Here is a 13,380-nt window from a genome sequence, read left to right on the forward strand (position 1 = left end):
TTTTTCTCCGCATTGTGCCAGACAAGAGCGAGGGAGAAAATACCATTCAAATGCACGCGGTCGCGCTGAGTCATGACTCTAACGCAGCGCTGAAACGAAGCCCGACGATTACTTCGTTATAGCCGTAGCTTCGTTATAGCGCGTGTTGACCGACATTCCAAAATGAATCGTCATTTTTTCGTTAAATCCATTATCTCGTTATAAGCAGTTTCGTTATAACGATGTTCGACTGTATTGTGACGCCCATGATTAGCAGTCGACCACATCGAAGACAAAGAGAATCAGGTACAAGCAGCTCGTGCTAGAACTCTGCTATGGGACTCAGCTGGCTTCGGTCGGCCAGTAAATTTCGGGTTGTAAATATGCCTATACCCCCTGATATTTCTTTTAACTGTCAGTGTCGCGTATACAAACCATGATTTCATTCATACGCCATAACAGGAATCGTAATAGACACGACACACACACCAGTAGGAACCTATACAGCGTAAGGGCCAAGCTGTTCGAGCTGATCTGTTCATCATTGTTCTAAACGGGGAACAGAAATGAACAGGGCTAAACTGTCACAACTGCCCTCATTACCCTTAAGTGTCGTTAGACGGTGGAGTTTAATCAAGTGAGCGGTGCAGCGGACAGCTTCATTTGCATTTGGAAAACTGCCTTGCCGCCGGAACGTCGCATGTGCGCAAGCAGTACATTAACCGGTTTGAACGTGAGTTCGCTTTTTCAGATAGCGTATGGATATCCCCTGCTCTGTTCGGCATCGTTCTGTGTGAGGCAAGACGAGCGTATCACGTTGACTTTTTCGTGAGTAAACCAATTTAATGCAAATTAATTCATACCGCCTGAGGTTCTTTGCAGTACACTTGCATCGTACAGCCCACTTGCTTACATTTCGCATCAAAAAAAAAAAAAAGAACGGCCACCACGGCCGGGATTCGACACCGCGACCTTGGTGTCAGCAGGATAACGTCGTAGCCTTACAGCCATCCGGAGGCCTCCACTGCGGTGTCTCGTCTCATAGCCCGCGGGCGTCAATCCCTTCAATTAAATAAATAAATTGGCGAATTAATCACCGTGTACTTAAAATGCTGAAGACTCTGATCTAACGAGAACAGGTCATTGCACCTCTCGTTCGCGAGCATAAATCTCTAATAATAATAATAATAATAATAATAATTGATTTCTGGGGAAAGGAAATGGCGCAGTATCTGTCGCATATATCGTTGGACACCTGAACCGCGCCGTTAGAGAAGGGGTAAAGGAGGGAATGAAAGTAGAAAGGAAGAGAGAGGTGCCGGAGTGGAGGGCTCCGGAATAATTTCGACCACCTTTTGATCTTTAACGTGCACTGACATCGCACAGCACACTGGCGCCTTAGCGTTTTTCCTCGATAAAAACGCAGCCGCCGCGGTCGGGTTCGAACCCGGCAACTCCGGTTCAGTAGCCGAGCGCCCTAACCACTGAGCTACCGCGTCTACGCGTGCACTTTCCGTCTCCTATCCTCCACTCACCGCGACCGCATTGTTTCGCACAGCCGCCATCCCCCTTCCTTTTCTCTTAATTATGCCGTCTTCAAGCGGCTCCGGAGCAGTGTCCACATCTTCGCACAACACATGCGTACACGTAAGCAGGTCGTCGAGAAGAATGGCAGGAAATAGTCTAAGCAGGTCGCTGAGAAAGGAACAGCTTGAGCCTCTGCACTGAACACGCGAGACCTTGGGGGCAAAGAATATAGCTCATGCAAATCCCCGTCTTCTCTCTCTTTTCCTGTTTCTCTCTCGCTTTTTTTGGCCAGCGCATACCTAGATCCATGTAGCGTGACCTGCGCGTGGTTTGAAGACGCACTGCTTCTGGCATGAAACTCAAGCAGTATATATATTTCAGTCAGATCTAGTCATTTATCTTTTAAACCGTTATCGATAGGCATAACGGTTTAATCTACATCTTCTTTAAGTATAGTAATCAACCCACAGCACATGTAAACGAATATTGGCTACGTTGTACAGGGTCCTTGTACATCACTGCACGCCTATTTCGAGCCCCATGCGTAGAGCGAGAAAGTTTTCTTCATCTCTCTATGCCTCCCTATTACAGATTTTTTTTCAGTAGTCGAGAGCCTCCCGTGTGTTGTGCGATGACAGTGGGCGTTAAAAAATCTCGCGTAGTCCAAATCAATCCGCAGCCCTTCACTGCGGCGCCTTTCTCTCTTCTTTCTTTCACTCTCTCGGTCATCCATTCCCTTACGGCGCGCACGCCGCGAAGAACCTGGCTGCGGCGGCTCCATCGAAACGCAAAAGGCGCCGGTGTATACTGTGCGATGTCAGCGCTCGTTTAAGATCCCCAGGTGGTCGATGCTATTCCGAAGACACTTGCATCGACCTCGACTACGGCACCTCTTTTCTTCTATACTCTTTCACTTCCGCCTTCCTCCCCTCCCTCACGGCGCGGTTGAGGTGTCCACCAAGAAGTGCGACAGTTACTGCACCATTTCCTTTCCCGAAAACCACTGTGTTTCACTAATGGGAACGACTGCAAATGTCATACTTGCAAGCGCGAGCACCAGGAGTGTACTCGTCTCTCGATAAGGGTAAGGGATGCAAAGCTCATGTTAGCGCCGGTTCATGTCTTCTGGGTGGCAGAAAATGTGCCACGGTGGCTCAGTGGTTAAGGCGCTGGTCTACTGAGCCGGAGTACCCAGGTTCGAACCCGGCCGCGGCGGCCACGTTTCGGTGGAGGCGAAACGTTAAAGTGCACGTTAAAGAACACCGGAAGTGGTCGATATTATTCCGGAGCCCTCCACTACGGCATTTCTTCCCTTCTGTTTTCACTCCCTCCTTTATCTTTCACCTTACGGCGTGGTTCGGGTGTCCACCGAGATGATATGAGAGAGAGTTACTGCGTCACTTCCTTTCCTAAAAACCTTTTTTTTTCAAAATTTGTGCCCCCCCCTCCCCCCCCCCCCCCTCTCAATGACTGCTAGGGATGCATCTGCTCTATTTTACCGGCCGCGGCGGTGGCTCAGTGGCTACGGCGCTCGGCTGCTGACCCGAAAGACGCAGGTTCGATCCCGGCCGCGGTGGTCAGATTTCGATGGAGTCGAAATTCTATAGAGGCCCGCGTACTGTGCGATGTCAGTGCACGTTAAAGAGCCCCAGAAGGTCGAAATTTCCGGAGCCCTTGACTACGGCGTCCCTCTCAGCCTGAGTCGCCTTGGGACGTTAAACCCGCACAAACCACCAAACCCTCTTTTACCCTGTCTGTGCACGGTTATGAGCACAACTAACTGCCAGCCGACGGGCTCTACTAAATCGCCGTCGCTCCTTTTTCACGCACTTTCCTTGCGATGCGCTCGCGACGTGAGTCACTCAGCAGAGCCCCACTTCTATAACGTCAAGCCCGCGCGCACAATCGCGTAGCTGTGACGACGTTGGAGACGTGTCTCGTGCGCAACAAACAGGGACACGTAGTTGCCGCAGTCGGCGGCGCGGTCTGCCTGCTGTGTACAGAGGAGAAAGTGCGCCGCTGCTGCTACCGCGAACAATCACAACCGGCCTCCGTGGAGCACCTAGCAGCTCTCGCGTCGTAGGCTCGGTCGTGCATGGCTGGCGAAGGCGAACGGCGCTTTAAATCGTACGCGTCATCGCCCGAGGCACGTATAGTGGGCCTCGCGCGATAGCGGAATCCTCCGAGGTCGCATGAATGTTGTAAGGCACACTTCTTGCGGCGAGACGCGGGATGCACCGCCTTTTAGTTGTGTGCAGCACGTGTGCGGGCGTCCTAAACGTCTTCTTGACTGTTTAATCGCAGTAATCCATTCAACACGCGATGCAACGGCTACTAGCTAGGTCATTGAATTAGTCTATATGTACACTGTCCGGGTCGTCAAGAGCTGATTTGGATGAACGTTGAGGGCAGTGGTCTGTCTTGACTGAATATGCTTAGTCCCCTTGTTGCTGCTGCACAGCTTCGAAACGAATACAGCTGCAGTACGAGTATGCGACTGTGTGTTTGCATCTGATGGCACTAGTCAGGGGTGCAGCAAAAACAGATATACGGGGCTGCTTAAGATCATCATCAGCAGCAGCGGCGGCAGCCTGACTACGTTCGCAGCAGGAAATAGGCCTCCCCCATGTGTCTCCAATTAACCCTGTCCTTTGCCAGCTGCGGCCATCTTATCCCTGCAAACTTCTTTATCTCATCCGCCCACTTAACTTACTGCCGCAGCTGCTACGCATGCCTTCTCTTCATATCCAGTCCGTTGCCCTAAACGATCATCGGTTATCTGCCTTCGCATTGCATGTCTGCCCCAGCCCATTTCTTCCTCTTGATTACGGCTAGGATGTCATTAACCCGCGTTTTTTATCTCACCCACTCTGCCCTCTTAATGTACTTTAACGTTACACCTATCAGTTTCCTTTGCATAGCTCGCGGCGTTGTCCTTAACTTGATTTGAACTCAAGTCCGTTAGCCTCCATGTTTCTTCACCATAGGCGAGTATAGATAGATAGATAGATGCCAGGAAGAAAGAAAAGGAAAGTGCACAGGCCTGCTCACTGGCTCAAGACGAGCCACAATCGCTACCACGTGCAGATAGCAGGAGAGTTGAAAGATCGGATAGAAAGACAGGATAGTAAAGACGCGCTAAAGACAAGGCCGATCCCGGAGGTAGTGCAATACCGGGCCAACCGGTGGCGGGAGTGAAGCATCCTTCAAACTCTCCGCCACATTTTCAAAAATAAGTCCAATTGGACCCGTAACAGATACTCTACGGGGTCCGTACATTTATATAGGCGAGTAGCGGTAAGATACAGCTGTTATATACTTGTCTCTCAGGGGATATTGGTAAACTGCCATTTGTGATCTGAGAGAACCTGCCAAATGCGTAATTTCCCTCTCCTGATTCGGATCTGCGGTCAGTAGCTGCCCTAAGTAGACGTGTTACCCAACCACTTCCAGAACCTCGCTACCAATTGTAATCCGCTGTTCCCTTCCGAGAATGTTGAATATTACTCTGGTTTTCTGCATGTTTACTTTTAGTACCACCGTTCTGCTCTGCCTAAGTCATTGATAATGCTTTAAAATTAATTCCCCGAGTGACCTAACAAGGCAATGTCGTCACCGAATCGCAGATTACTAACGTATTCTGCATTAACTCTTATCACCAACTGTTCCCAATCCAAGCCTTTGTATATCACTTGTAACGAGGCGTTGAACAGCATTGGCGGGATCGTGTCTCTCTGCCTGACAACCTTCCGTATTGAAATTTTATTGCTGACTTTATGTAGGACTATCGTAGCTGTGCGGATATCTTCTAGTATTTTTACATAAGGCTTTTCTACACCCTGACTCCACAATGCCTGCATGACCGCTGAGGTTTTGACTGAGCCAAATGCTTCCTCGTAAGCTATGAAGGCTGTATATAGGGGGTTGGTTATATTCTGCGCATTTCTCTGTCACCTGCTTAATAGTGTGATTATGGTCTATTGTCGATTATCTTTTACAAAAGCCTGCCTGATCATTTGGTTGATTGAAGTCAAAGGTTGTCCTGACTCTAGTAGCGATTACCTTAGCAAATAACTTATAGGCAACGGACAGCAAGCCAATCGGTCTGTAATTCTTCAAGTCCTTGGCGTCTCCTTTCTTACGGATTAAGATGATGCTAGAGCTATTTCAAGATTCTGGTACACTCGGGGCCATAAGGCATTAAGATATCAGACAGTCATTGCCGCGGCTGACGTCATCTTTTCCTTCCTTTTACTATTTTTGTTATAATAAACCACTACTACTGCTAACCCTTGCCCCAGTTAAGAAAAAAAAGAAAATTGTTTCAACGCTGTTATCACCACCATCATTTTATTCCCTCATTACCCGTACGCACTTGGCCCGTTTTTATCGACCCGGAAAAAAGATTCAAGGCTGCTCTCGGCCTCTCAGAATTATTCTGTGTGTTACCGTGGCTTCCAAGTGCACTGCACGCAATTAAGGAAACGAAACGCGGGAGCGCATTGCGAGTGCGAGTGCGAGGGCACGGTAACCTTGCTCGACGAAAGCAGGCTCATTTCTCGGGGCCATGAGATGACTATCGCGTTTTGCTCGTTGCGAACGCGAAGAGACGAGGTTTTCGTTACCTGCTCCTGCTGCAACCGCTCTAGTAGACAACGAAAGACGCATGCCGTTTTCAGACGGAGCGCGGTGCACACGTTTCCTGATTCACTCCTGCATCCCGGCAAATTGCAAGCCTCCCAGCGACATCCCGGTTGAGTTAGAACGTCTACGTCCCGAGGCAGCGTCTTTTAGACGTCCCACTTATCAACCGTTATTGAAAGAAAAACTGAAAACACAACGAAACTTGAATCTTTAACGCAGCGGCTTTTTAAAATCCTCCCGCTTCAACCACTGGCTCGTTTGGAGAGAAACCGCGCACGGAGCTAGCATAGTGCGGTAACTGTTGTCTGGTACGAAGTTTGGCAACGGTACTTCCTTAGTTCAGCCGGGCATGATGCAAGCCTCGAATCGTCTGCGCCTATGCAGACGACAATTGGCACCACCGCCGTCCTTCTGCGCAAACCCGACTTTGGCGGCTTACAGTCCTTCGATCTCGGCGCAGATAATTTCGGACTAGCGTCATGCGCGGCAGAGCCAGGTAGGTAGCACTGTTATCGCAATACGCAAGCGCTATGCGCTGCAGTTTCATCGCAAACGATCCAACGGCTGAGGCAGGAGGGTTTTTAAAAGCAGCTACGATAAAGATGCACGCCACGCTACTCGTGACGTTCCCCAGCAGCACAACTATAATCAGCCCGATATTAGGAACATATTGGCAAATATTGGCCCTACAAAGGACCCGAGTGAAACCAGCCATTTTCAATATTGGGCAATTTACCTCTGCTGCTTGGGAATTGTATATACATTAGTCATATAACGCATAGATATGGTGCCCAAGAACAGATCCATGCCTACACATTTTCCTTCAATCAAATTTTCAGGACACATGCAAATCTTGGAGAACGACATTTAAACTAAGTCGGTTCGTTCCCGCTGACCCTGTAGTGTTTTCTGTGCGCTCGCTCGACGTTCAAAAAAAAAAAACCTTCATTTTCTTAGTAGCAATCCAGACAATTATTTGCAGCGAACCGGTTGTTGGACACTTCGGAGATTTCTCGAGTTGGAGCCATTGGTTTAAAAACTCAGTTGATGTTGGACGTGCGCTCCCGGACATACGGACCAGGCATTTTTGCTTCAATATCAAGTTCAATTACGTCGCATGGATGTATAACATAGAGATAAACGTTTCAATGAGAGGGCTATGCACAAAAATTTTCCGCTGCATCTGAATTCACTTTAGTGTTTTGGCAAAAGCTTCGATTTTCAACTAATAAAACATTGTAAAAGAACCTGTTCAATTGTATAGCGCCTAGAATGAACAAAAAGACATAAAATTCATTGAGATAACTTTGCGGAAAAAAAAACAATTTTCCACTAGCCTTCACGGGGACACCTCTGTTGACTGGTGTATAAACATAAATGAATGGCCGCTATCAGGTGTCCGATGAGATGGGTGAAGTGCTTATGTTTCGGAATTACGATGTTCTTAAAATATCAGCGCACGATAAAGAATCCCAGGTGGTCGAAATTTCCGGGGCCCTTCACTACGGCGTCCCTCATAGCCTGAGTCGCTTTGGGACGTTAAACCCCAATAAACCGTAAACCAAACTACTGATGAAAGGAAGCGCCTCCGCAATAAGAGTACGATCAAGTGCCGTGAATATGGGATAATTAAGGTTAACGGTAACCATATTAACAATAGAAGTTAGTTGGGATTTGCGGATAAGGAAGCGGCCACGCTTTAAGTCGCTCGAGGAAAACCGGTGATAATGCCGTTAAGAGGGCTGAAGCCCTGAAGTGTCGGAGTTGCTTTAGTCCGCACAATGTCCTGCATCCTGCATTCTACGGCATCTAAACATATATCCGCTGTGGCTTAAAACGAAGCCTAGAACATCTCGCTTAGGACCTCAACGTCGATCGTCGCCGCTTTGGCTGAGCAACAGTTCGCTGCCAGCAGGACATATGTGACCATTTCCCTCAGGCAGTGTGCCATTACTCATCCCCGATGAACTATCAGGCCCCAAGTATGAAGGACAGACATCCTGTTCATCTGTTTGTTTTGTAGATAGTTTTAACTTCATGCGCGCGATCCCTTTCACATTTTCTGAATTCGACCTCGGAGCAAAAATAAAATTGGTTCTTGAAATAATCTATACCTCGTTGCTTTGATCGTACCTGCACATACGTGTTGTTTGATCATGGGAACATTCTGCCGACAGAAAAATTTCCCTGAAATGTGAATAGGACAAACACGACTGCGCGCGGTGTCGTCGACGAAATCAGGTTAACTTCTTGTAGTTCATAAAATGCACAAACTGCGTCTATATTTGGTGCATTAGATATGCGATAATTGCCATTTTATAAATGCACAATGCGGGAAAGCAATCTCAACGAGTTGTCTAAAGCGTATTTTTGACGCTAGATATCGCGAACCACAAAACGTGTCGATTCCTGAAATGTTAAAGCTGGGCTCTTCTTGTATGGTGCCGGCCGTCAATGGGAGAGGTGCATTTCCAGAGTTAACGCAAAGGATCATGGGAAAGTCGTCTGCTACCACTACTTCCGGTTCCAACTTTCTCCCCCCCCTCGCTTGCTTCATGGCAGTCGCTGTGTTAGAGGGACCCTGAAATGACCTCAACGAGCATTCTCTAGTGCAACAGATCTGTAGAGGTGATCTTTGTGCTTATTTGAGTCAAATTTGAAACCTCTGCGTGCACCCTATACTTTAGAATTATTTTTTTTTTTAAATCACTGCTCGCAGCAGCTCGCATCAGATTAGGGCGGCGCGCCGCACCGCGCGTCCCCTACCCTGATGACGTCAGTCGGCAGACGGAGCGATCTGCTGCGAGCAGCGCTTTTTTAAAAGTATTTCTAAATTTTAGGGTGCACGCAGAGCTTTCAATATTTGCTCAAATACCCACAAAGACCACCTCTATAGATCTGCTGCACAAGAATATGCACCCCAAAATCATTTCAGGTCCATTTAATATCGCTTTCGCTACTAATTTATTAGTACTGCAACACCGCTGATTGTACTGCACCATCGCAATACTAACGCGACATCGACTGTGCTCAGCTGCGTAACGTGTTTTCGCGCGAAATGCAAACAAAATAATGTAAATGGTATGAGGCTTTACATGAGGAAGCAATGCAATGTCTTGAAACGCGCTCTGCACACAGTGGCGTTTGCGGGTCGTTTCATAGCCTACTGGAAGCATTTGCACGCTTTTTTTAAATTTTATTAGATGCCTTGCACGGCCCCTCGGGGCACTGAATGAATGAATGAATGAATGAATGAATGAATGAATGAATGAATGAATGAATGAATGAATGAATGAATGAGTGAGATGGGACCACGCAGAGCGCCAAGACGGGCATCATGCGAGACATCGGACGCCAAATGCTGGAGCATCCCGGGCGTACCCTGGTGCCGACGGAGCGCGAGGGCTACTCGCGCTGCTTGCGTTCCCGCTACGCCTACATGTTCCCGGAGACCGTGCTCAAGGTGGAGGAAGCCCGAACCGCAGGCCGCCTTCTGGTCTCCCGGGACGCCTTCTACCACGCCATGGCCGTGTACACCTTCCCCAAGGGGTCGCCACACGTCGCCACCTTCAGCTACGGGTGATGAACAATGTCACTAATGTGCCGCGTTCGCTTGCTCTGTCTTTATTCCTTGCATTTTATCGTAATTAAATCCTTATTCTGAAGTAAATTCTTATCGTAGTTATCTTGCCACCCTGCCTTTGGTATAGGCCTTTAAAACAAAGTCGTCGAAGGCAGCCATCATACTGAACACTGGAATGTGGTATCAGCTGTGAACTTCTGCTCATATAGAACCGGAGAAAACTGAGACACTTCCACAGTTCAAAAAGCAGGCATATTCCAAGGGCCACGAAAAGGCTGCATCAGGGCGCTTGGATTCTTCGTGATCTTGGTTAATTCACCATCGGGTACATGCATCGAAATCGGGCACTATGATCGTCCAAATAATTAGCTTACTCTCACGACACCTGCGGCATTCTACTCAGCGCAACACGAGGTCCCCTTGTTGAGTATTGAGCCGTGTGCGGTCTGAGCGCTATTAGGGTGATGCTCATAAACTTCGCTTCCTTTCCTTAGCCTCCAAAAAATCGCTGCAGGTGAGTAAGCTAATATTAACCGCAGGTCGCGCTAGTTTTTTTGATCAGCACTTTTGTAACTAATGAGCTATGATAGGTTCGGTGCTTCGCTCGCTGTAGTGTACTACTGGGTTCAGTGTACTGATGTATCAAGACGCGGTTCGTATACACCTGGATAAAGTAAGCGTGCAATCTGCAGGTATGGGGCGCGTTGACGTTTACTTCTTTCTTGAACACTGTCCCTTCAGTAGTGTCGTATGGCCTGCTCCAAAGACGTTTAAACCTGGCTGTGTCCCTTTGCTTATAGGCATGCAACCCATGTTAGCATCGCGTTGCTGTGAGGACATATTTGCTTAAGGGCGTTCGCCCTCGAGGATTTTTTTTTTCTACTGCAAACAGCTGCGGTGAAATACATATACTGGAATCATTATTACAGTGGCGTTTACCGTAATTCTAGCGCGCAATGAGACCGGTAGTTGTGAGATTTTTTTTTAGGGACTGTTCAGCTCACGCCACAAAAAAGACCGGCGTCGTTCAAAGCAGTGGCTACTTGCTATCGAAACCTGTGCAACATCAAATCAGCCGGCACAAAGGTGCAACTTAAGCCATTACACCCAACTGTATGGTTGCAGCGGGCAACCTTGCACCCATGTCGAGGATACAAGGGTGCGAATTAGGCACAGCGAAACCTTTTTTTTTCTTTACAGCTTCTTACGATACCTCCTTCGGCGTGTTCTTACACTCCTAAGCTAACCTGGTAGTGGGAGCTACAGGCTTACATACCCAACAATTCTGGACAAAAGCATTCTTGAACGGAACGGAGTTTATGAGCGCATTTTTTCTTATATTGTAAGATTTCACTATAAAAATCAATATAGTCGCAGATCTCCCGTCGGCAGGCTTGCATTTTTTTTTTTTTTTGCTATCGTCAAAAGCACTCCCCATTGGTTTTCTATGCCAGTCTTAACTGCTCGATGCGAGCGATGGAAATGCTATAAAAGAAAGATTTTTCTACATATCTGAAGAATGGACCATTATCTTCAGTATTTATATACCAGTATCTTACAATTTTGCAATTTTCTAAATTTTTTTGTCCAAGAATTCTGGGCATGCGGAACCAAAGGCATTCCGGCGCCTGACCCAGCTAACTAGGTTAACCAGTTCGGTACGGCCTGGGCCGGGCCCCAGAAAGAAGGTCGGTGCACTGCTCTGATTTCGAGTAACGACAAGATTTCTCACACATTTCGTGGCGGCAAGTTCGAATGAGAATTAACGCATACTTTCTATCATTGAGTACCTTTGAAAGCCAACGAACCGATAGGTCTCACCGACCGATGGAAAGAACAGCACATGGAGGCCTTTATTTTTTTCCTACCTATTTTGTTCCTTTTAATTTTCCGGAGGCGAATGCAGCACTCTGCGCGTCTCTTAGCTTCTGCAATATGCAAGACAGTATAAATCATTTTTAACCGCACTTAATTAGCGAGCTGCTGCGGATTTTTGCAATGTTGAATTAAACACTAACTTAGCCTGATAGCGAAATTCTAGAGCCGAGAATGAAGTATGCGTTCAAAGAAAAACTTGAGAGCATAATTATTCTCCGGGATATGTGTTGAGGAAGTGTACATATGTAAACTAAACATTATAATACTTACGACTGTGAACCGAGTGAGGCCGCGCTAGCGTCCTTAAGTATGTATAATTTTTGCTGTCTCGAAACCAAATCGCGCGACGAACTTACTTTGAGGCGATGTCAAAGAACTATGGAGTTTATAAGCCCTTTCCTGCTCTGAGCGCCTCGATCAGTGCACAGGCATAGTTTTAAATGTTATCTCGTTGTAAGGACCGTATAACTTGTTAATCACTCATTTGCCAAGAAAAAAAAAGAAAGCAAAGTTGCATTCAACCTATGTCTCTTTAAAGGAGACCTCTGTTTGGTTTGCTTTCGTTTATGGGGGTTTAACATCCCAAGGCGACTCGGGCTATGAGGGACGCCGTAGTGAAGGGCTCCGGAAATTTCGCCCACCTGGCGTTCTTTAACGTGCACTGACATCGCACAATACACGGGCATATAGAACTTCGCCTCCATCGGAATCCAACCGCCTCGGCCGGTATCGAACCCGCGTCTTTCGGGTCAGCAGCCGAGCGCCATAACCACTGAGCCATCGCGGCAGCTCCCCTGTTTTACAATAACTGAATACTCGCTGAAATATAAGGTACTATATATTGCGTCCAAGAACGTACAAGTGCAATTCTCTACTAAATACGGTACTGTTGTGTCCAATACCGGACGCCGTGCTGATTTCGACGTACAAGAAAGTCTTGCTTTACGTATATCTGCTCTGTACCTGTATATCTGCTATATACCTGCTTACTGAACGTGTATGATCGCGCGCGAGCAAAAAAAAAATGTTTTTAAAACAACAATCAACTCCGGTCTTTTCCGTAATCTGTTCTCTCAACTTTCTTTTTCTGCAGGATGAAGAATTTTATGTTCATGGGCCTCGTGGAGAAGTGGCTCAACGATTTCCTGTGGCAGCTTCGGAAGAACACGGAGGACACCGAAACGGAACAGCATGCAGAGCGTCCCATTAATGTCGTTGATCTCCAGGGCGCATTTTTCGTTGTTGTAATGGGATACGCCTCGGGCCTGTTGGCACTCGTGACTGAGTCATGTTGCATGTTCATTGCGAGACGATTCAGGTCTAGACCAAGTAGATAGGAAGTCCTACCAGAAGAAACCACGGGCGGCAGACAATTCGCTGGCGCTCCAGGCTGGGAAGCAGATATAATCAACCACGTGTTTCGACTTGATTCCTTTCCTGCAATACATTACCCGAAAGGCATGCAATTGCGTAACTATAAATTGCTCACTGTATGCCCCATGGCATCTGACGAAATCACACCCGCTTTGGCATTTTCCGTACTAGCGCACTCAATGCTGAAGTGCGCGTTAGAAAGTAACACCCTCCGTGCTGCACAATCATCAAGGCAACAACCGGTTTTCCCCGAGCGGGACAGCCGGGCACATATCTGACAGATAAAATTGTTGATCTTCATGGTAGTGTGTGCGTGTGTGTGTGTCTTTCTTCTTTCCCTCCGGGCGTAACGTTCTCGCCTTCGTTACCTGCTGAGCAAACTTCCCTTTCACTTT

General features: G+C 47.6%; 1 protein-coding gene across 1 annotated transcript in view; it reads left to right on the forward strand.

Annotated features, from left to right (window-relative positions):
• Window positions 1–13,338, forward strand: part of LOC144097666 (ionotropic receptor 93a-like) — a 34,056-nt gene extending 20,718 nt beyond the window's left edge. Inside the window, exons 8-9 of the mRNA XM_077630317.1 lie at window positions 9,470–9,729; window positions 12,705–13,338. Coding sequence (XP_077486443.1) covers window positions 9,470–9,729; window positions 12,705–12,948 — 504 coding nt within the window. The 3' untranslated portion in view covers window positions 12,949–13,338. The remainder of the gene's footprint in view (window positions 1–9,469; window positions 9,730–12,704) is intronic.
• Window positions 13,339–13,380: the final 42 nt, after the last annotated feature.

Source organism: Amblyomma americanum, chromosome 7 (genome assembly GCF_052857255.1).
Source record: "Amblyomma americanum isolate KBUSLIRL-KWMA chromosome 7, ASM5285725v1, whole genome shotgun sequence".
Classification (NCBI taxonomy): domain Eukaryota; kingdom Metazoa; phylum Arthropoda; class Arachnida; order Ixodida; family Ixodidae; genus Amblyomma; species Amblyomma americanum.